The sequence below is a fragment of the Caretta caretta genome, chromosome 3 (genome assembly GCF_965140235.1).
Source record: "Caretta caretta isolate rCarCar2 chromosome 3, rCarCar1.hap1, whole genome shotgun sequence".
NCBI lineage: Eukaryota > Metazoa > Chordata > Testudines > Cheloniidae > Caretta > Caretta caretta.
Window position 1 is genome coordinate 6,837,592 of NC_134208.1, and position 22,658 is coordinate 6,860,249.

At 49.6% G+C, this 22,658-nt stretch overlaps 1 protein-coding gene across 2 annotated transcripts; it reads left to right on the forward strand.

Moving 5' to 3' along the window:
* Window positions 1-550: 550 nt before the first annotated feature.
* On the forward strand, window positions 551-16,718 carry DNAJC27 (DnaJ heat shock protein family (Hsp40) member C27). 2 transcript variants are annotated; one of them, XM_048845858.2, is made up of 7 exons: window positions 551-856; window positions 5,483-5,565; window positions 6,330-6,399; window positions 7,475-7,639; window positions 8,080-8,202; window positions 8,763-8,923; window positions 12,556-16,718. In XM_048845858.2, the coding sequence occupies exons 1-7, from the start codon at window positions 770-772 to the stop codon at window positions 12,686-12,688; spliced, it is 822 nt and encodes a 273-aa protein (XP_048701815.1). In that variant the 5' UTR covers window positions 551-769; the 3' UTR covers window positions 12,689-16,718. The 2 variants fall into 2 exon arrangements, with proteins under 2 accessions (XP_048701815.1, XP_048701816.1); XM_048845859.2 differs by lacking the exon at window positions 551-856 and adding an exon at window positions 863-998.
* The last annotated feature ends 5,940 nt before the right edge of the window (window positions 16,719-22,658 follow it).

Sequence of the window (22,658 nt, forward strand, 5' to 3'; positions counted from 1 at the left end):
TGAGTGTTTATATTTCACTAAAACCCCTCTCCGCACTGCAGGTTTTAAAAAGTGGCTACGAGCGTTGACTTTTAATAGCGCGCTGTGTTACTCTCCATTTTTTCATTTTTGACGATACTTTGGTGTCGTATGACAAGGCGTCAGTGGTGCGGCCCGTGGGCGATGTACGAGGCCTCACGGGGCCCTCGTGGGGAGCTGAGTTTGAGATCCCGGCCCCAGCCTCAGCATCGGATCACGCTGCCCCTGGAGCAGGGAGGAGAACCCAGGCGTCCTGGCTCCATCCCCCCTGCTCTCACGGCTGGACCATGCGGCCCCTGGGGCAGGGACTGGAACCCAGGCGTCCCGCAGCCTGGTGCCCCGCCCTTAGCCTCACCACCAGGCCCCGTGGACCCCCTGCCTTCACCCCATCCAAACAGCACTGCAACGCCCCTCCCCCCACTGTTCGCCCTCCATCAAGTGTCAATAAAGTTATTGAAACTGAAAAAATAAACTAGAGGCCGCTTCACCTCTCGCGTCGCTCTCTCTCGCGAGAACTGATCAGCCCGCTCCGACGGACGCTCTCGCGAAAGTGCGAGAGGACTCGGTGGAAGTCTCGCGCGATCTCCCTGTGCCCGCGAGAAGTGGGGGGGAAATCCCGGTTCGGCCGCAGCTGCACGGGGAGCGGTGGGTTCGAGGCGGTTGTTTCCCCTGCTCTGAGGTGCAGAGCGGCGGCTTCCTGAGTCACTCCCGCCCCCGCGTGTGTTCATGGGCAGATTCGTCTCTCCCGGGGATGGAGGCGAATCTGCCGAAGCGGAAAGAAACGCGCAAGTCGCTGAGGATCAAAGTCATCTCCATGGGCAACGCCGAGGTGGGCAAGGTGAGGAGCCGTGGAAGCGAGATGGGGAGGGGATTGGCTCCGATGGGAGTGACTGACAAGCGGGCTGTTCAATCGGATGCCTGGCAGCCCTTCGGCCTTGAAGGAGGCAGCGGATTGGTTGAAAAGTTCGACTGACGTGCCGGTGAGTCAATCGAAACCCTTCTACGTTGGCCGTAAGCAAGTGGAGGCGGGGCATTCCCCAGTCGGACCCCCAGCATTGGCGGGGGAGCTTCTGAGGGGCGGTATACTAGGGGGCGGGGTGCTGACTCTGCCCTTTCATTGGACCAGCGGGCCCGGGACCGTTCCTTCTATGCCCCTCCCCCCTCGGGGGCGGGGCGTCCTGACGTCCCTCTTGGCCTGAGGGCTCGGCCCCGCCCCCCCGATTGTGAAGGGGCGGGGCTGCTCCCTGAGCCTCCAGTCAGGGGGACTCTCCCTGGCTCAGAGCAGTACAGGGCCCATGACTCGCATTCTGGTGAGCCCAGCGCGGGGCCCTGGGCAGGGAGCCGGGCCCGCCCGAGCGGACTCCCCTGCCTGGGCGTCCCGGCCCCGCTGGGTGCCCTGCGAGCATCTTCCAGCCATCAAAGTCATGAGTTGGGCCCCCCCCGCCCCCCAGCAATCACGAGATTGGCCCCCAGATCACTGGATTTTTTTTTTTAAGTGTGTTTTTTTTAGGCCAGCGTCTTGATGTTTGAACGGCCCGGGCCCCGGGGGGGGGGGGGGGGGTTGCTCCTGGGACAGTTAGTGCCGCCCGCTCTCCCGCATGTACAGGCTACGCGGATTTTGGGCCCCCGCTGCAGGAGCTCTCACCCCCGACATCCGCCCATCTCCTGCCCAGCAGTTAATCCTGTTCTCTAGGCCCCCATCAGTTCTGTCCTCGCCCAACCCCCCGACTTCAGTCCCCCAGCCCTCCTCATCACCACCCCATCAGTTCAGCCCCCCTACCCCATCGACCCCCCCCCCCCCCCCCGCCGCCCTCGGTTCATCCTCCCAGCACTCACCCCGTCTGCTCAGAACCTACCATTGTACAGCCCCCACCCTCCTCACTTCAGCCCCCAGGCCATAGTTCAGCCCTCCCGGCCTCACCTCTGCTCCTCTTCAGGTTCTTTCCCCCCCCCCCCCCCCCCCCAAATCCTGACATTTGAGAGTTCTCTTCCCAAATCATGAGTCTGGATTAATTTTACTTAGAAATCGCATCTCTCTTGATTAATTTGCGAGAGTTGGCATATCTGTGTGTGTCCCTGGCACTATGTTCCCTAGAGCAGGGGTTCCCAAACCCTTTTTTCCCTGAGGCTCACTTGTGCAGCTGCAGTAGGCATTGTGGCTCACCATTAACACTTCCCACTGCGTCCGGGTGGGGAGACTGAGGGTAAAAGGGAACTTGCCCAGGAGGGGGCTGTGACTCGAGTTGTTCAGGGGGGCGGATGAACCTTTAAACTGTGCCCCCCCCCACTATCAGTGTATACAGTTTGATATTGCCCCCTTCCACCTCACCTACGAGGCAGGCAGGCCATCATCTCCTCCTGCTGATCAGATGGGAAATCAGGCAAGGGGCTGCTGAGCGTGCAGCCTGTTCTACCCGAGCCGCCATGCATTCACCAGGGAGAGGGGCACTGCGGGACGTGCATGGCCTCTCGCGTCAGCAGGGACCAGGGCCAGTGAGAGGGGGAAGGGGCCAGGCAGGTGCCACAGCCAGCCCCTGCTGACATCCTCTGCCTCAGCAGCCTGCTGAATGCCTTGAGCGCATCACCTGGCAGGCCTGCTCCAGTCACCTACCAGCACCCTAGGGCTCCTCGGAGGCACCTCCTGTCCAGGAACAAGGGAAAAGTTCAGGGCCTGCCAGTGCCAGGCAGAGGCAGGTGCTCAAGCTGGGCCCAGTCATTACTAATGACGGCCCAAACACGGCCTTGTCCAGGGGGAGGACAGAGCAGCACTGCTGAGCCCCGGTTCTTGGAGTGGCCATGGGGCCAATACTCCATGGGGCCTGATAACTATGGATCATGGGGTGCGGTGGTTCAGAGCGGGAATGGTCATGAACCCTCCAGCTGCCCTAGGAGCCACTGTCTCTTGCAGCCAGCCCCTTGTTCGCCTTCTGCCCCCTTTGGGGCACTGGGCTCCTCTGGCCCTGGGTGGGTGCCATTGCCTGCCACCACTCCCATCACTGTCCACTTTGTAATGTCCTCACATGCCCCCCCCAAACTCCACCTATGGCTGCACCGGCAGACCACCTGGGACTGTGTCACGGCCCACAGTTCGGGAACTCCTGCCCTAGAGCCCGTCGCAGAGGCCACCTTGTCCTTGTTGCCCATGAGGCATGAGTGGTATCATCCCCGGCTAGTGGGCGAAGTGCGGCACCAAGTGAGGAAGGGACTGGCCCAGGACTATCCAGTGGGCGACAGGGAATGGATCACTTGATGATGACGTGTTCTGTTCATTCCCTCCGGGGCATCTGGCATTGGCCACTGTTGGAAGACAGGGTACGGGGCTAGATGGACCTTTGGTCTGACCCAGTATGGCTGTTCTTATGTTCAGTGTTGTGTGTTTGGAGGGAAGGGTTTATTTTACAGCGTGAGTCTTGTTGTATTTGGTGTCTTTCCTAAATCCCCAGCTTCTGCAGCCATGTGAAAACGTGAGAGTCTCCTTTTTTTCACTGGAGATGAGACACTGGATGGAGAGGGCTCTGGATTACTACAGTGAATTCTTTCCCAGGTGGGAAGTGAATTCCCCAGTGAATTCTCTCCCAGGGCTCGCCAACCTGCTTAGGGTCTAACTGAAGGAATTTTCCCCCAGGTCAGATTGACAGAGACCTGGGGGGATGGGTGGAGGGGTTTGCCTTCCTCTGCAGCGTGGGGCAGGGGTCACTTGCTGGTTTAAAGTAGAGTAAAGGGTGGATTCTCTGAAACTTTAAGTCTTTAAACCATGATTTGAGGACTTCAGTAACTCATCCAGATGTTAGGAGTCTATTACAGGAGTGCATGGGTGAGGTTCTGTGGCCTGCAGTGTGCAGGAGGTCAGACATGATGATCGCAATGGTCCCTTCTGGCCTTAAAGTCTGAATCTATAAGCCTTCATGAGTGAAGGGAAAAGCTTGAAAACATGACTCCTAAAGGCTTTAAAAGCACGGAGGCAGAACTCAAAATGTACAACTCTTAACGCTCTTTTTTTTAAACCAAACGCATGAGACAGGCTCCCTGGAAAACTTCTGGGCTTTGATTGCTTGGGGTGAATTTGGCAATGCTGAGAATCACGGAGCAAATCAGTAGTACTGTTGGGAGTAGAACCCATGTGTCTTGACTCCTGCCTAAGGATCGTCACATAAAACTAGCCTCTCTCTACACACATTTTGCATTTTCTTAGCCCTCCTTCCCCCAAAGTAGTTTAGAGCACAGAGTCTCAGTGGTACATGTGGCCAGTGGCAGGTTCTGCTTAGGAGGCAAGCATGCATCAAGAGTAGTTGCTTCATGGCTCAGCTTTGTGTAATTGCAGTGGCTGGCCAGTTCATATAGAGACAGAGCTATGGCCAGCAGCCGTCTACCCACAACGTGTTTCCTTCTGGATTCTCCTGGGGGACTGTATTTTGTGGGTTTTTTTTTTTTTTTTAAATGTTGCTGCTCACTAGGTGCCTTCCTGCGTCTAAGAAGTTCCCCTTACTTGCTGGGTGGAGCAAAGTGGTGTTACTGAGAGCACATCTGGCTTGTGCAGAGTTGGATTCTCCCTTCAAAGAAAGAGAGGAGAAGGAAGTAGCACCTTCCATGAGGGAATATGATCCAGGTGTTACCTTTGACTTTGCCTTGGCCCTTTGTTCCCATCTACATTCTGTTGTGAAGATCTGCCAGTTTTATTTACTAAATAATTCCAAAATTTAGTCTCTTAAAATTACTGACACCACTAAGACTGCAATGTGTTCACTGTTGCTTTCTAAGCTCGATTGTTGTAACATCCTCTTTGCTGGCCTACTAGGGTCTACTACACCCAACTTACATGGCGTGAGGCACTCAGGGTGCAGCACAAGAAGCAGAGTAGGTAGAATTCTCTGGGAACCTCTTTGATCTGTGAATTCGATTAAAGGCCTCATCCAAGGGACATTGCTGGGTGGGGTGCAGCAAGGTTGTGTGGTTTCCCTGCAACGCCCACCGAACGATCCGTATGTCCTATCACGTGACCACACCACCCAAGCTACCCTGTGTATCGGATGCATTCCTTCTACCAAATCCCTTATGTGGGGTATCCTCAGCGCCCCATCTCACCATCAAGTCAGATAGATTGTCAGTTCTTTCTGTCTCGGGGTTTTGCACTGCCGCCCATCGCCACAGCATCTCAGCGCCTTCCATGGAAAATAGATCGGCAATAGCAAAGCCCCTAGTGGGCTTCATGCAGGCCCTGGCTCTTCTCCCTTCTTGAGGTATAAAAACTCTGCTCACAATCAGATTATTTATTTTGGTTGATTCGTTTGTTATGGGTCCCCCCTCGCCCTTCCAGGCCAGTGACAATGTCTTCACTTGTTGTGCAAAGTGCCATGGATGGCCATGGTGCCGTATACCAATAATGTGATCAATAATAATGTGAAATAACTTTTCCCGTGTGGACATGGAGCGGACATGTTCGTACTCGCCTCTGTTTTTGTTTTAGAGCTGTATCATAAAGCGGTACTGTGAAAAGAGGTTTGTTCCCAAATACCTAGCGACAATAGGAATCGACTATGGCGTCACCAAGTAAGTACCCTTTTCTAGCTACTTTGACGGGTGGGCAACAATTGCAAGTGAAAAGCCATGTACCATGGTGGCTGTATACACGTGCTAGGGCTCACCAATCACTTACTGAAAAGAGCAGAAGTGAGTAAATGTAATATAAACTTGAGCATTAGAGGGCTCTTAAGAAAGAAGTCATGGCAAAACGACATGATCTCTTACGTTCCTATATGTACGTAATGTTGCTATCTACGACCTGCAAACGTGTAGCATAAAATATAGTGCCGGTTCAGTGTGGCCATGAAGACCGTATCTTCCTCTGTTGACTACTGAGTGATTTGTGGAGAGCAACATCACTGGGGGCGTGGGGGCTTGAGTTATATTATTGATTAGGTACAACCATCTTAAGATTGAGTGATCATTTCTTTTCAATGCTTTGCTCCCTTTCTGCTTTGTACAGAAATCAAGAGGAGGGGGTTTCTTGTCCAGCTAAAGGTAATGGAAAGAGAGCAAGACCTCTGGCTGGCTTTTGTCCCCTTTTGTTGACTGGCTACCATGCATGAGTTATTCGCCCACACAAGACCCCCTCTTGTATTTTTTATCAAGCTAAACTAGGGCAGTAAAAATGCCTTCTTCTTGCTGATACTTTGTCTCTTTCTCTCTGAAGAACTGAACACCGTCAAATGGGAACTCTCTGGGAATCTCGTTGGGAGGGAGTTAGCTCTTTCATTGGTTCATGCTGTGTGAGCTTCATACCCCTTCTGAATGCTTCTTCTGTATCATTTCAGAGTGCAAATTAGAGATCGAGAGATTAAAGTGAACATCTTTGACATGGCTGGGCACCCCTTCTTCTATGAGGTAAGGGAGAGAGGGTTTCTTCTCTGCAGCATGGTTAGGAATTAAACTCAGTCTGTTCTGTCTCAGTGTGATTCTAGATTACTTCTGATCATATAGCTAGACATAAGCAGTAGGTAAGCGATGATAGGAGGCAGGTAGCAGAGAAGATCTGTGGGAAGCATAGATCAGCAGTTCGTACCCTGGCAGAGTGACTGCTTCGGGGGTTATAATTGTATTTCCTATATCTCATGTTAAAGTGTTGTGCTGTGCAAGTGACATACTATGAATGAGCTCACACCTATGGGGCAGACTGATAAATTTTGCTGCTTAAGCACATTTCCAGATTGCCTGTAGCATAAGTGTGGATACCGACATAAATCCATAACACTGCCCTCCGTCACCTACCCAGCACTTGCCAATCTGTAGGGGTGTCATTGAGGCAGCAGGGTGTAGTGGACAAAGCATGGGACTGGGAACCAGGAACTCCAGAATTTTAACCTTGGCAGGGCCCCTGACTCACTGTGTGAAATTGGGCAAATCAATTAGGGCCTCATTTTCAGAGGTCCCGAGCACCCGTAGCTTACGTGGACTGTAGCTGAGGTTGTGGGTGCTCAGTACTTCTGAAAATGGGGTCTTAGGCCAGGTGGGCCTGGGAACCAAAAATAAGTGGATTCTGAAAAGCCCTGACCTGAGTGACTAGCCCGAGGCCACAAAAGAGAGTCAGTGTCCAAGCTGACTATATCCCAGGAATCTCTGGTGGCTCCTGGTATTGTGCTCATGGACCAGGCCTTGTTCCTTCCCTGCCATAAATAACATTACTAATATTATTTATTACTTACACAGAGCTGTAAATGTGCATGTACGGTGCCTTACTGTACAGGTTACAGATTCCCTGCCCTGAAGCACTTACAGTCTAGAATAGTTTAACATGTGTAACCCACTGGCCAGAGTGTGTTATGCATCCCCCTCTACGCCTCATTCGCAGAGGATGCGAGTCATACAGACCTTAGTTCTCTAGCTCTGGAGGTCCTGTCACCAGTGTCAGCCAAGATGGCATCCATCACATTCATTCTCACTCTTGTTTTGTCCTGGGTAGGTGCGCAATGAGTTTTACAAGGACACTCAGGGTGTTGTCCTAGTGTATGATGTCGGACAGAAGGAGTCATTTGATGCACTGGCTGGCTGGCTGGCTGAGATGAAGCAGGAGCTTGGACCTCATGGAAACATGGAAAACATTGTCTTTGTTGTCTGTGCCAACAAGGTAAAACATGCTGTGCTGACGAAAAGAGACAGGAATTCCTGGCAGCAGCAGCTGCTCTGAGCCTCTGGGAATGAGTTCAGAGTGCAAAGTGGTTGTTGGAACCTGCTAAGAGGTTAATCTGTGCACTACACACTAGTAGCCATGTTTGCAGGGTTTCCCAGCACCCTGATCTTGGGTCTTGCATGCAGATTCTGTTCGTGATTTCAGAATCGTCATCTGTTTCAATTCCCTCTCCTCCCCCTCAAGAAAACGTAGGCTTCCTCCCAAGGCTGTTCTGGGAAGTCTATCACTGATGCCACCGTGAGATGTTAGAACAGGAATCAGTGCATTTGGGATCCTGGCAACTACAGCTCTCTAGGTAGCCCTGTTGCGACTGCTGTACTGGGATATGTGGGATGTGTCCTTTCCCCGATTCCTTTTCTCTACTTTGTTCGGCTCAGATTGACTGCACCAAGCACCGCTGCGTGGATGAGAGTGAAGGGCGACTGTGGGCAGAAAGCCGGGGGTTTCTTTACTTTGAGACTTCAGCACAGACCGGAGAAGGAATCAATGAGATGTTCCAGGTAACATAACTGCAGTGAAAAGGATGCAGGCCCCATAGGTAATCTCCTTTTGTCAATAGAATGTTCAGTAATTGCCGTGATCTATAGAATCTATTGACTGTTCATAATAAGGGCTGCATCGTGATAAAATTCCACCTTTCTGTTCTGAGTCCAGCATATTGGTAGCTCCTGTTTAGTAACAGCAATATTCAGAGTGAGAGGTCGATTTGGTTGTACGTTGAGGACTCCAGGCATGTGGTTCCATAGCTGACAGAGCAGAGAGGCTTTTCTGCCAGATGTCGTAGCATAGTACTAGCCATGTACTATAGGTAGGGGTGTCTTCTCTGTAACAGAGGTGCTCTGTTGCCTGCCAGAATAATGTTGCTTGGGTCAAGTTCTGTGGTTTGTGTCTACACTCTTAAGAGCTTTGAGTGGATGCACCAAGAGTCATCAAGCCCTTGTCACAACCCATGTTTCAATATACTCACAGTGGCCTTATTGCTCAGGTACATAAACTGGAGCTGTTGGTTGTCGTTCAGAAAGGGGGGAAGCTTTCAGCTAATTCCTCTTTGCGTTTGCAGACCTTCTATTCCGCAATTGTTGATCTGTGCGACAATGGTGGGAAACGCCCCACATCGAGCATGAGCGTTGGGTTCACCAAAGAGCAGGCGGACACCATTCGGAGGATCCGCAACAGCAAGGACAGCTGGGACATGTTGGGAGTCAAACCTGGAGCCACAAGGTAAAGGATGCTTCAACGTTCTCCTAGTTGTCTTTGATTAACTGCTATTAGAGTTAGAGAGATGATTTTTTTTTAAGGCCAGAAGGGACCGTTACGATCATCTAGTCTGACTCCTGCAGAACACAGGCCAAAGCACCTCACCCAGTAATTTCTGCATCAAGCTCGTAACTTCTGTTTGAGCTAGAGCAGATCTTTAGAAAGACACTCAGGCTTCAAGTGATGGAGAATCCACCACAGCCCTAGGGAATTTGTTTAGTTTGAACTTCCAAACATTGGATCCAACGTTTAATCTTAATCTCTTCCCCATGTAGGTATTTGTAGGCCACCATGATCAAGTAGTCTTAACTTTCTCTTGGATAAACTAAATAGATTTGAGTTTCTGAAGTCCTTCGCTATAAGGCAGGTTTTTCCAGACATCATATCATTCTGTAGCTTTCTTCTGAACCCCTTTCAGTTTTCCATCATCCTCTTCTAAGGTGTGGAAACAATATTCCAACACTGGTCTCACTGATGGCGTGATCAGAGGTAATACCACCTCCTTTTCTTGCAAATCCTCGATGAAGATATTGAATAGCTTTGGGGCAAACAGGCTCCTGTGGGACCCCACTCAAAGCACCTACAATGATGATTCCCCATTTACAATATTTTTTTGCAATCTACTAGTGAGTGTTCAATACATTTAATATGAGCTACATTTTTCAGAGTAGCAGCCGTGTTAGTCTTTGTCCGCAAAAAGAACAGGAGAACTTGTGGCACCTTAGAGACTAACACATTTATTTGAGCATAAGCTTTCGTGAGCTACAGCTCACTTCATCGGATGCATTCAGTGGGGGAAAAAAAAAAATAATGAATGAATGCATCCAATGAAGTGAGCTGTAGCTCACGAAAGCTTATGCTCAAATAAATTTGTTAGTCTCTAAGGTGCCACAAGTCCTCCTTTTCTTTTTATGAGCTACACTGATCTAAAAAAAAATATATTTTTTTTGGTGCTGATTTTTTTTTTATCACAATGTCATGTGAGACTAGGTCAAATGTCTTACAGAAGCCTACGTGTATTATGTCAACAGTTACCATATCAACCAAACTTGTAATCTCATCAAAAATGATGATACGTTTATATAAAAAGACCTATTTTCCATAAAAGCATGTTAATTTGGAATTAATGACACTACTATCCTTTAATTAACAAGGAACCTGGTAAGAGTTTCCTGCTAGAGAGGGAAAGTGGTTTGATTAGGAACAGAACCTATTTGAACACTTCTATTAAAAAGAAAAGGAGGACTTGTGGCACCTTAGAGACTAACCAATTCATTTGAGCATAAGCTTTCGTGAGCTACAGCTCACTTCATCGGATGCATCCGATGAAGTGAGCTGTAGCTCACAAAAGCTCATGCTCAAATGAATTGGTTAGTCTCTAAGGTGCCACAAGTCCTCCTTTTCTTTTTGCGAATACAGACTAACACGGCTGTTACTCTGAAACCGAACACTTCTATTGTACCTCTTACTTCTTCTGTGGCCTTGGGCAAACTGCTTAATATCTCTCTGCCTCCATTTCCATGCCTATAAAACAGGGAGCGAAATACTTGCTTCACTAACATTTGTAAAGCACTTCAAGATCCTCACATGGAATACACCTTGTCACCTTAGAAGTGCTAGGTAGCATTGTCAGTACTTTCCCCTGGGATGATGTAACGCTGGTCATCTAGATTGTGGGATTTACCTGTGCAAAGTCCAACAGCGCAGCTGGTGCTAAGGACTTATACATCTTATAATACTAAACCCAGCAAGGCTGTTCCTGCCATTGCTACTGAGTAATACCAGTGGTGAGATACAGCTTCACTTGACTTGCCACATGTCAGATCCGAGTGAAGTAACCAGAAGACAGTGCGGTCCAGTGGTTCAGGGACTGGACTGGACTGGGGCTCAGGAGACCAAGTTTCTATTCCAGGCTTTGCCACTGGCCTGCTTTTCTGGCCACTTCACCTCTCTGAGCCTTTGTTTTCCCATCTGTTAAAATGGGGATAATTATATTTGCCTCCATTGTCAAGTGCTTTGGATCTATGGATGAAAAAAGCACTATAACGGGTACAAATCTTTTAACAGTGTATACTTGCCAGCTGCACAATCTGTTGTCCTTTCTCAGTGCTTCTTTGTCCAGTCCAGTTTGTCTGACAGTAACCCTTATGATCTCTCCAAGAGAGAGATGTTAAGATTTTTACAGATAAAGCAGTATCTTTCCCTTGCTCTCTGACTGTAGGGAAGTTTTTGTGCTGCCATAAAGCTGCTGTTTTCTCCACACACCTTGCAGGCAAGGACTTGCCATCACAATGCTTCTTTCTGTGCAAATTGCTGTTGTTGTGGGGTTTTTTTTCCCAAAAGATGCAAGACTTTCCCAGTCTTCCTAAAGATGGCTGACTGCTGGTTGGATCATTAGCACCCATCCTATAGCGTGATTAGAGCAGGGGATTGAAAATTTGGGATTCCTGACTCTGCTGAGTGACCTGGACAAGTCAACTCACCTCTGTGTCTCAGTGCCCTATCTGAAATTCCAAGAATATCTACCCCAGAAGGGTGCTGGGAAGCTCAGCAGATGTTTGTAAAGCACTCTGAGATCCTTAGCTGAAAGGTGCTGTACTGAAATGCAAAAACGATTATTTATTGTGCCCAAGAAGAGAACTTTACGGCTGTACCATTATGTATTCAAGTTTCAAAGGACCCCTTCAAGTTGCTTATGCTCTGGCAGAGTTCAGGACCTGCCATCCACCAGGAGCCTTAGCCCCCTACATAAATTAGTAGCTCTGCAACTGGGACAGGCAGTGCTCCCATCAACCATCCAAGGGCCAGGAGAAACTGATGGTAAGGGAATTGCTGTCTTCACTTGCTCCACAAGAGCCCTTCCCACAACCTTAGTTCCTCCCTGTCAGCTGACTGCTGTGAAGTGAGGTGATTAGGCACTTTGCTGTGAAGCTAAGTTAGTGCAGTCACCTCTCCAACACACAGGACACAATATCTTCTCCTCAGTATGCAAACAGGATGCTGCCCAGGGCCTGTGCATCACTTAATTCCAGGGGCCTGCGCTGGCCTCTACCCCAAGGTGAACTGAGCTTGCACAAAAACATCTGCACATGCTGCATATATAGTCTGAAATGGTCATAACTCTTAAATCAAACCCAAGTTCTTTCTGAACAAAGCCATGTGCTGCTCCTCCGAAAGGGTCACTTCCTTGCCAAACTTCAGCTTGTAAAGCCCAGCTGGTCTGGCTGGAGGGCTGTTTGCAGACATTTGGGAAGAATGTATTTTTTCTTTCCACTTACCTTGTGCTGAGAAGCGGTCAGCACGCTTTTCCTCTAGCTTCCCATCATAAGTTACATTCCGGCACAGTCCAAGCCTGGACAATTTCAGCCTGAAAGGGGAAAGATTTGGAAATTTATGAGCAACTGCAAAGAGCTGGGCGTGGGGAAGGTTAGAATGGGAACAACTCTGCGCCTTCACTGTTCTTCTCCCCACCCCCCCATAGTCTGTCTCCCTAGCAGGGAGTGAGGGCTGATGGGTGCCTCCTAACATGGCAGCTGTACATAAAGGAAGGTCTCCGGACGTCACCCTGTTGCTGATGATTGTCTCGTCTCTCATAGGGACGAGGTGAACAAAGCCTATCGGAAGCTGGCCGTGCTGCTCCATCCGGACAAGTGCATGGCTCCCGGCAGCGAGGACGCCTTCAAAGCTGTCGTGAATGCACGGACGGCGCTTCTCAAAACCATCAAATAGAGGACGGATCCGGAAAGCCCACCCTGGCGGACCCCATGCCCACGATTCCCGGAGAGCAAGTTGACCAGGGCAACCCTCTCCTCCCCAGCACTCATTACTGTCTTAGTAATGGAGACTAGGGGCCTCCTCCTGCTTCCACTAACTGACAGAGGAACAGGAGTTGGCCCTCGGTAGCTGCGTTTCACCACTGTACCAGTTTCTTTCTACCTTGAGAGCTGAGCAGAGGAGCTGTGCCCAGTGCACCCAGCCTTGAACCACGTTCCTGATTGAGTCTGAGGCCCATATTCATGGCTGGCGTTAGCGGCGCTTCTGAAGGCAGTGGTGTTGCACCAGTTCTCACCAGCAATGGATTTGGCCCCCAGTCTTGTTTCACGTGAATTCTTGAATGAAGCCTCCCCTGCTAGGCATTACTGGCCCTTGAGGCTTCTCCTTAGGTGAGTGGGAGGGGCTGGCTCCGAGTGCATCGTTGTGGTTGTTTATCCCAATGCTAAAACCAGCAAGAGCAATCTGGCCTACCCCAGCACAAACAAGTCCCGCATGCCGTGGCCTAAATGCTCATCTTACAGCATCGGCTCTGAGTTTGCTCTAGATTCAGAGACAGGATGCCAGCAGAGGCAGCCGCCTTGCACGTGGATTAGCTGTCTACACTACAAATACCCCTGAGGTTCAAGGAAACTCCGGATATGGTCCCTGATTCCTTGAAACTAGTAAAGAATGTCAGTAACCTCTGTGTTAGACACGTTGGATCAGGGGCTGACTTCTTGGTCACAACAGGACATAAGCCTGCCCATTTCTTAGCCTCTTAAGTACGGGCCCGATATGGAACTTGGATGGGCAGTGAATTGTCCCTGGTGGGAAAGAACCCTTCTCCGGCCAGACTGGGAAGCACTATCACTGGGGAGGGGAGGGCAGAGGAATCCAGCTTCTCGAATGTGGCTTGAGTGCAGAGGCCTTTGCTCTTTGTGCCTGTGGCAAAAGCCCAGCGAATTCACTAGAGAGCACTGCGGGGATGAAATCCAGGATGTGAGTGTTTAAAACCAAATGCCACGTGCCTGTGGGCCGACTGTCTGCAGGGAGAGGCTGAGCGCAATGCACCAGGGAATCCTATGCCCTAAGATTTGACTTAAAACAATATTCACCCCCTGTTTCAGCAGAGTGGGCCTGAAATGCTGAGTGCCCTGAGCTCCGGTTGACTTCACAGGGAGCAGAGTGCTCAGCTTCTCAGGATCAGGCCGTCTCCTGTTTGGCACGTCTAGGAAATGGCTCTTGAGACTAAGTTATTTCATAGGAACGAGCCATGTTTCCTCATGTGCTAAGCAGTAACACCTATCTTGAGCCTGCAGAAGTCAAAGGTAGTCTGACTTTCCCAGCAAAGCTTAGTTATTTCTCTGTCCCTGAGCCAGGCTGCAGAAACTTCACTGCTGGAAATACTAAACCCAACAGGAGAGATGTGCCTGAGGAAAGATTAAGGATTAGATGGTGCCTAAACCTGCCTGGGGAGGAAAGGGTGCAAGGAACTGTCTGTCGTCCTCATCCCTCTGCTCCAGCATTGCTGCTCAAATACCAGGAACAATCTCTGTCCTTCTCCCCTCTCAGAATGCAAGTTGCCGGGGGCTTAGCTACCAACGCTGCATGGGTAGGGCTGCAGGTCCTGCGTCTGCTACGGGCAGGCTGCTTTATTGGGAAGGGCACACTGTACTCTTAAAGGGTGTCCCTGCCACTGCCCGCGTACAGCCACTCCCACCTCTCCCCGACTGCAGGCTCAAGGCCACAGGCCAGCCCAGAATAAACACTGCAGGATTTGCCCCGGACACTACGATCCTAGAGCCTGGGAGGCGTCCAGCTCTGGGAAGCTCTGTTGTCACTAAGTGGAGGCTGGATGTTCTTCCTGTAGTCACACCTGGCTAATGATGGTACGAACGTCCCTATGAATATGACAAGGCCTCTCTACCCAGTGTCATCATCCTGGCCATGTCCTCCCAGTTACAGCCTGAAATCTCCCACCATGGGCTTTCTCTGGCTCACTGAAATAACCTTAGCAGAGTGGGATGCACAGGCTCTGCAGCTGCTTAAACTTCGCCTGTGCATCTCTGGCCCTCCACAAACTGTTGGCATGGTACTGATTAAGGTACCAATGGGTAAAAGCCCGTCCTGATGGGTTGTTCAAGTGAACAGTGTGCCCCCTCAGCCGTTGCACATAGGATGAGGAAACTGACACAGTGAGGAATTCTTTCAGGAAAATACAGGCCCAGGTTTTGTTGTGCACCTCTGAAACCAGAGCGCCTTCTTTTGGCACCCTAGCCTTGCACACTTTGTTCATTCCCTTTAAAATTCCTCCATTGCAAATCTGCATGCAAGTAATGCAGCTTCCTAGGGGTACCAGAGCAAATGGGATTAGGACATTTCTCAGACTGGAGGTGTGTGCTTGTGTCTGAGATGGTGCTGGAAATAGCAATCATCTCTGGTCAGGCTTCTCTTAGGGGAGCAAAACCATTGCACTCATTTTATCGTAGTGTGAAGGGAATGCTTTAGCTGTTACGAAATGTCCAGGGTGAGACTTCCAAGCCAAAAATGAGAGCACCACCCATTGTATATTGATCCACCTGTGCACTTTAAGCTTTGACAATGTATCATATGTTGTGTGGAGAGTAGGCTTTGCTTGTGAGTGTATTTTCTCTCACTTCAAATAAGTCTTTCCCCCTGCTTAACCTGTTAGATTAAAAGTTCAGTCTTCTGACCATTGTGAATGTCGTGCAAGATAAAATTGCCATAAACCTGGGTGCAGGTTCTTTGTATTTTCACGTGCTGTTTTCTTTGTCTTGCATATTGTGTTGCATTCTGGGCATCTCATGTAGTCAGAGTTCTCCTGACGTCATGACCTAATTCTTACAAGGCTGCTGTCGGTAGTGTAGGCTCAGAATTCGGCCATTGTGCTCTTCCTGAGAAATTATAGCCATGATTTTTACTGGAACCACACAGAAACAAAGCTGTGAGGTCACCCTACGGGTCTGCGGCAGCTACTCAGCTTTCTCCCTTGCATTTCCACAGGTGCCAGCTAGAAAAGGACAATTGGTAGGGGACAGAGGATTGAAGCTATGAAAGTATTAAACAGTGGGAAATAAAAGCACATTAAAGACAAATTCCACATATACCCACCCCACAACAGAGTTTTGTGTTCTTAAAATCCATTATTTCATGCAGTTGGTGCAATTTCAAGACATCCTTTTCCTCTCACTTTCAAGGAAACTTTTCTGTCTTTCCCCCCAGCCCCGCTAAAAGCAATTTAAAGGTTGATGTATTTATTTTGTTTGTTTGTTTTGCTGCAAATTTCATAAGACTACATTATTTCCATCTACACCAAGTTTCAGATGCCCGATTGCGGAGAGATGGGGCTGGGGGGAGAAAAGATCTGCTGAAAAGCAGCTGTTATACCTCAGACATATAAATAATCATTTGAGACATTGCTCCATAAGGTTAACTTTAGTTTTAAATTAGCAACATTTCTCCTCTCCCAAAGCAAATTCAAATGTTACCGGCAAGATCCTGCGCTGGTGTTAAGTCAGCATTGGAGTATGTGGAGCTAGGTCAGTTTACATTCTTAGGCTCTTTGGAGGCCTCCTCATCTCCCATGCTAAGGAAACCACTTGATTCTGGCTTCAAACCTAGTTCTCTGTGTATTTTCCAGGAAGGAAGGATAAATAATTCTGCTGCTGGATGGTGCAATTCCAAGCCATAAAGGCCAGCTTCTAGGAAGAGTCTTGTTAATGGCTGATTGTTGTTCAGAAATACTTCCTATGTTCAGGGATGCACTTACCCGTTCTGGTGTGTTGGATATATAAACTGTGAATGCACTGTGTTTTACTCTTATAAAAATACCTTTTATTCTGCTGGTTGAATTTATGTCTGCTTTTGTTGTTTACCTGAACTGACTGGAAACATTGAAATGACTACGTATGCGTGTCTTGTCGAGAGACTTGATGTACTTTTAAGCTGTGTAGTTTTATAAAGCAAAACTGAGTTTAAAACAAAAGCAGCACTGTGTATTTCTCTGACCCACTGTAACTTACCCTAGTGAGAAAGTTCTTTACTGTTCATGTTTGATTGCAATTTGAATCACTGCTAACACCCCTCTTTTCTGCTCCACTGCTGAGTTGACGCTGCCAGGTTTGATGGGGATAAATGTTTGGTAGGTTTAGCATAAAACTTAATACTGAACTTGGCTTTGTGGGCAACAGAGGGCTCTGAACAGAGGTCTCTACACTAGGGAGAGGCTAAATTAACCAGTCTCCTGTACCTACAAATCTATGGCCTGAGCCTCCTTACATAAAGCTAAAGGAATAATACGTCTCTGAACACTTACCTATTTTAGGGTTTTATACCGATGCCCATCACTGGAGCATCTGAGCCCCTTCCACATAAAATCAGTAATGAAACCCTGATTGGACTTCATGGAGTCTCTAGGACATCTCCTTTTTAGAGGTCAAAATTCTGCTTGGAGTAGGTTTTGGGGTTCTTTTTCTTTTTGGGGGGAGGGGTGGAGTTGGTCAGGGTTTGGATATAAACGGGGTGTTTGATTTATGAGCATTACAGAGTGGAGTTTCTTTCTTGAGGAGGAAGGCTTTGCAATGTAGGTCAGTGAGAGTCTGAATTTGCCTGCTCTCCTCTGGAAGGTTGTTCCTTAGCTGGATCCCCTTGCTAAACAATGCTTTGTCCTGGGCTGTGGGAGCTGCATTGTCCCAGAGGAACGCAGCTGCCATGGTAGTTCATAGATGGAAATTTGGTCTTTGGTTGATGCTGGAGTTAGATCGATGAATTGCTTTGAAAATGAGAACTCAGACCTTAAACTGGCGTTTCAGAAGCGGACGGGGAGCCGTTGGGGGAACCGTGCTCGCAATGGCCTCAGTCATGGAGAAGGCAGAGAGCTTGTGCATCATCTTCGCATTCAGCTTTAGATGCAAAGAATTACCATAATCCAACCTAGAGGTGCAAATGCCTGGAGCCCCGGGGCCAGGCCCTCATCAGGGATGAAGTTTCCTAGCAAGTTGGAGGTAAAGAAGGCATTTTTTTAAACTGATGCTACCTGGTTATCCAGGAGGAAAAGAGGATCCTGAGGCATCCACCACTTTGACCAATGTGGGCTGTGAGTCTTCAATGGAAAGTGGAGACAGCGACTTGGCCAGCTCTTTGAAGCATTTCTCCTTTCCACCCAGCATCACTTTGGTCTTTCCTGGGTTCAGCTTGAGCCATCTGCTCTTCGTCCAAGAGCTGATCTCTTGTATGTGTGCAGACATTTTAGTAGTGGCAGTGATTGCATGAGCTGAGAATGGGCTATCTAGTTGAGTGTCAGCATACTCTTATTGTCTAAGCCCATAGCTTGCCCTGAAGAGTCTTTCTTTGTGATAGCTGCTAGATTTTTCCGTCCAAGAGTGACCCTGGACTCCAGGTCTCATTTTAATTTTAGATTATTTTGTTGTTTCCCTTAAAGCCCCGTGAGAGAGCATAGGGTTTGCAGGTCTCCTCTGGAGCATCGGTTCTGCCTCTAGAGCTTTGAAGGGATAGGATACAGACAATGTGATTGAAACATATACGTAGCTACACCTGCTGCATCATTTACTTCCCATGATGCAGTGGGGTTGAGAACAGAAGGCTTTATGGATCTGGTGCATCACTCCACGGGGTGTGAAACCAAATATGTTGTTTCGCTGAAAAATACAATAGTATTATGTCTGTGTGCTTTTTGACAGGAGTCACTACCTTTTCTGTATGACACACTCATGCAATTTTCTAAGAAACTAAACACAGAATGTCCTAATTGCATTGTCCCATGGGAGGCTTAAGGTGTAACACATTGATCCACACTGAATAACAACTGTTCAGAAATCATTTTCAAGGCAATGGGTTTCCTATTATCGGACCCTTTCTGCAAAGAAAATACTCCCAGATGAGATCAGAACTACTTGGCAGTGACCTATTTCTGTTCCTACTGAAGTCAGTGGGGGACATTCGCCTTGACTTCAGTGGGAGCAACACACTTCAGAAAATCCCATCTAGGTCTGTGATATGTCACTATCCATCTGCTATTTACTGCAATACCTATTTTGTGGGCCCACTATTAGTTCTTAGAGAGACATGATTGCTTACCCCATAACTGAATGTTTTCACTGGTAGGGAACAGATAGAAATATCTTCCCTGCCCCTATGCAATGGGGAATCGATCATGTTTTGTGAATGCTGCTTCCTGATCCAAATCCACATTGTCACTTTTCTCTTGAACTACGGATCATCAGCCTCCACTTAACCTATTGCACCACATGTAAATGCCACCGAAATAACCTTATTTATTCTGGAGAGGTTTGTCCTGAAGAGGTCACATGTGAAGGGGCTAGGTTGCTGCTGTGGGTTCTTCTGACTGGCCTTAGGAGATCATGTTCAAAGCTGACTGTAAAACGTTACCAGTGAAATGAGTTTGGGGATCTCAGCACAGTCCCTAGTCGTCATCTGTCTCTGGAATAAAAACCTCCACCAAGCCGCCTCACATATTTGCAGACCTTTATTTAGGACTGAAGTAGCAGGAAGAGCTGCAGGTCAGGATTGAGGGCCAAGAGCTGGGCCGGGGAACTCAGGAGTGGAATAGCTGGGGAGGGCTGTAGGTCAGGATTGAAGCTGGTTAGCCAAATTGTATAGACAAGCTAAGTGTACTCAGTGATTTGGTGGTCAGAGAATTTGCACGTATTCCACCCTTTACCGTCTCTTTACTTGAGAAATGTACCCCAGCCACTAAAGGTACGTCTACACTTAAAAGGCCGCTGGCGCAGCTGTGCCACCGTAGCACTTAAGTGTAGACGCTACCTGTGCTGTCGGGAGGCATTCTGCCGTCCGCATAGATAATCCACCTCCCAGAGAGGCGGCAATGCCGTCCACACAGGGGCTTAGGTCAGTGTAACAACGTGGCTCAGGGATGTGGGTTTCCCACACCCCTGAATGACGTGCTTATGCCGACCTAGTTTTCTAGTGTAGACCCACAGCTTTCATTAAACCTTGAAAACAAACCAACTATCAACCAGAGCAGTGCTGTCTGCCCAAGTCCACACACCGCCTGAAACAATCACTCTCAGACACAGGTGGGCAAATTATGGCTCGCGGGCCACATCCAGCCCGAGGAACCCTCCTGCCCGGCCCCTGAGCTCCTGGCCTGGGAGGCTAGCCCCTGGCCCCTCCCCTGCGGCTCCCCCTCCCCCACAGCCTCAGCTCTCAGCGCCGCTGGTGCAATGCTCGGGGCGGGGGGGCTGCGAGGTCCTGGCAGTGGTCAGGCAGTGCAGTTGCGGTGCCCGGCCTGACCCGGTGCTCTGTGCTGTGCAGTGGCGGGGCTGTAACGTCGCCAGCCACCAGTGCTCCAGGCTGCGCGGGAAGGGGGCAGGGAGCGGCGGGGTTGGATAGAGGGCAGGGGAGTTCGGGGTGGTGGGCAGGGGGAGGGGGTGTGGATAGGGGTTGGGGCAGTCAGAGGGCGGGCAATAGGGGGGTTGAATGGGGGCAGGCGTCCCGGGAGGGCAGGCAGGAAGGAGAGGAGGGATTGGATGGGGCTGCGGGGGGCAGTCAGGGGCAGCGGTCAGGGGACGGGGAGAAGAGGTGGTTGGATGGGGCAGGGGTCACGGGGGGGCAGTCAGGAAGGAGAGGGGGGGTTGGATGGGGCTGCGGGGGGCAGTCAGGGGCAGCGGTTCCAGGGGCGGTCAGGGAGAAGGGGTGGTTGGATGGGGCAGGAGTCCTGGGGGGGCCCTCAGGAATGAGAGGAGGGGTTGGATGAGGCGGCGGGGGGCAGTCAGGGGTGGGGGTTCCAGGGGTGGTCAGGGGACAGGGAGTGGGGGGGGTGAATGGGGCAGGGGTCCTGGGGGGGGCCCTCAGGGGGTGAGAAGCAGGCAGGATAGGGGGCGGGGGCCTGGTCACGCCTGGATGTTTGGGGAGGCACAGCCTCCCCTAACCAGCTCTCTATACAATTTCCGAAACCCGATGCGGCTCTCAGGCTAAAAAGTTTGCCCACCCCTGTTCTAAGAGGTGTCAACTGTCCCATTCATCCAATCTGAAACCTAAGGATAATGTAAATGTCCACATTGTTAACTATTTCACTGCCGATCACTTTAACAGAAACCTCCAGCTAATGTGTTAATCCATCTCTCTCTAACTGCTTTCAGCTCCTTTCCAGGTACCTCTCCAGATGCTAAAAGCCCCAGCTACAAAAGCCTCCAGTTTATACAGTGCAGCTATATGTTGTCAGTACAGAAATCTGCAGGGAATCAAAATAGAAACTGTGAGACCAGCATAAAAATAAATGGGTTTTAATGCCAGAATAACGCCAGGGGCTGCATTCCTGAGCCTACTATTCATGTTCATATTCAGTGCATTAAAACCTGCCATTTTTAAATGTCAGCGAAGCTGCAGAAAAATCTCTAGCTGTCTACACTGAGCGGTAGAGAATCTGCAGAGTTTTAATCCAGTTTGTTATAGACCATGGCTACAAGTCTGTTGCATCAATGGTGTGAGGAAGGATGGCCCAGTGGTTAGGATACTAGCCTGGGACTTGGGAGACCTGGATGCAATTCTCTGCTCAGCCACAGCCTTCCTGGGGGACCTTGGGCAAGTCAGTGTCTTTGAGCCTCAGTTCCTCGTCTGTAGCATGGGGACAGTCATGGGGGTGTTGTGATGATAAATACATTGAAGACTGTGGGATGCTTAGATGGGGTCCATGTACCTATACTAAAGCCCAGGCTGTTGCCCTGCAGGTTTGGGGGACCCATCCCTCTGCAGGGAGTGTCAGGAGATGAGAGATGAACTCCAGTCCCTTGACATCCCTGGGGCCCTTTTGTTCAATTGCGCATCAGGCTCCTTCATGGATCTTCTAGGCCCTGGAGAAGAAGGGTGCCAGAAAGCACATCACCTGCCTCTTGGCAGAGGACAGCACTCCTCTCACAGATCCAGTGAAGGCAGGAAAAGATGGCAGCTTCCTACACAGTCCTTTTCTCCCCACGTCTGACCAGTACTGACACTTGCGAGGTCCTGTGGGATGAACTCTCTGTGGTCAGTGCAGAAGACTGAGGCTGGCTGGAGCTTCCTCTCACTCTGGTGGAATTCTTGAAAGGCCTCCATTTGATGCCCACCAATACATCTTTGGGCATCAACGGCTGACCATGGAGTTTTACCGCACGATCTGGGACATCCTCAGCCTGGATCTTGCCATCATTTGGAGCAGGAGCAGGGTGCACCCCTTGTCACATGGATGGGCAATGCTTGCCCTGTTGCTGAAGAAGGGGAACTTCTGTGACCTGAAGAATTGATGCCCAGTGTCGCTACTCAGCACAGACCATAAAATCGTAGCTAAAGCCATCCCGCTACAGCTCTGGTTTGTGCTGGCAGACATGATCCACCCCAACCAGACCTACGCTGTCCCAGGCTGGACCATTTTTGACAATCTCTGTCGAGACTGGGTGTGACGTTCTGTACCTCGGGGGAACACCCTCCACCCCCACGTTCATCCTTATAATACGATTGTGTGGCATCCAATGCAACGTTTGTCATGTCGGGTGTCTTTGGAAGGCTCATGATGCACTGAGCATTGTCGTTATAGTGATGTTATAGTAATTGTTGTTACAGTAATGTTATAATAATGTTACAGGTTGTAATTTCATGTGTATAGTTATGAGGCTGAAAATGTGTCCTCATGGCTTAAAACATTTTGCCCAGGCAAAATTCTCCAAGAGCAGAGGGGCAGTTCACACCTCATCAGGGCATGTATGGGACAAACCCAGCCCAGCCTCACAGAAACAAAGGACACTGGCCTATGCAGCAACAAAGGATCTGTTGGACTCTCGAGTGAGTCACCCCTCTTCCTTTGGTCAGTTTGGGACTATGATGAGGTAATGCTCACCTGACTCTGAAGAGGGGCGGGGGGCAAAGCCAAGAGGGAAGAAAGAACATGATA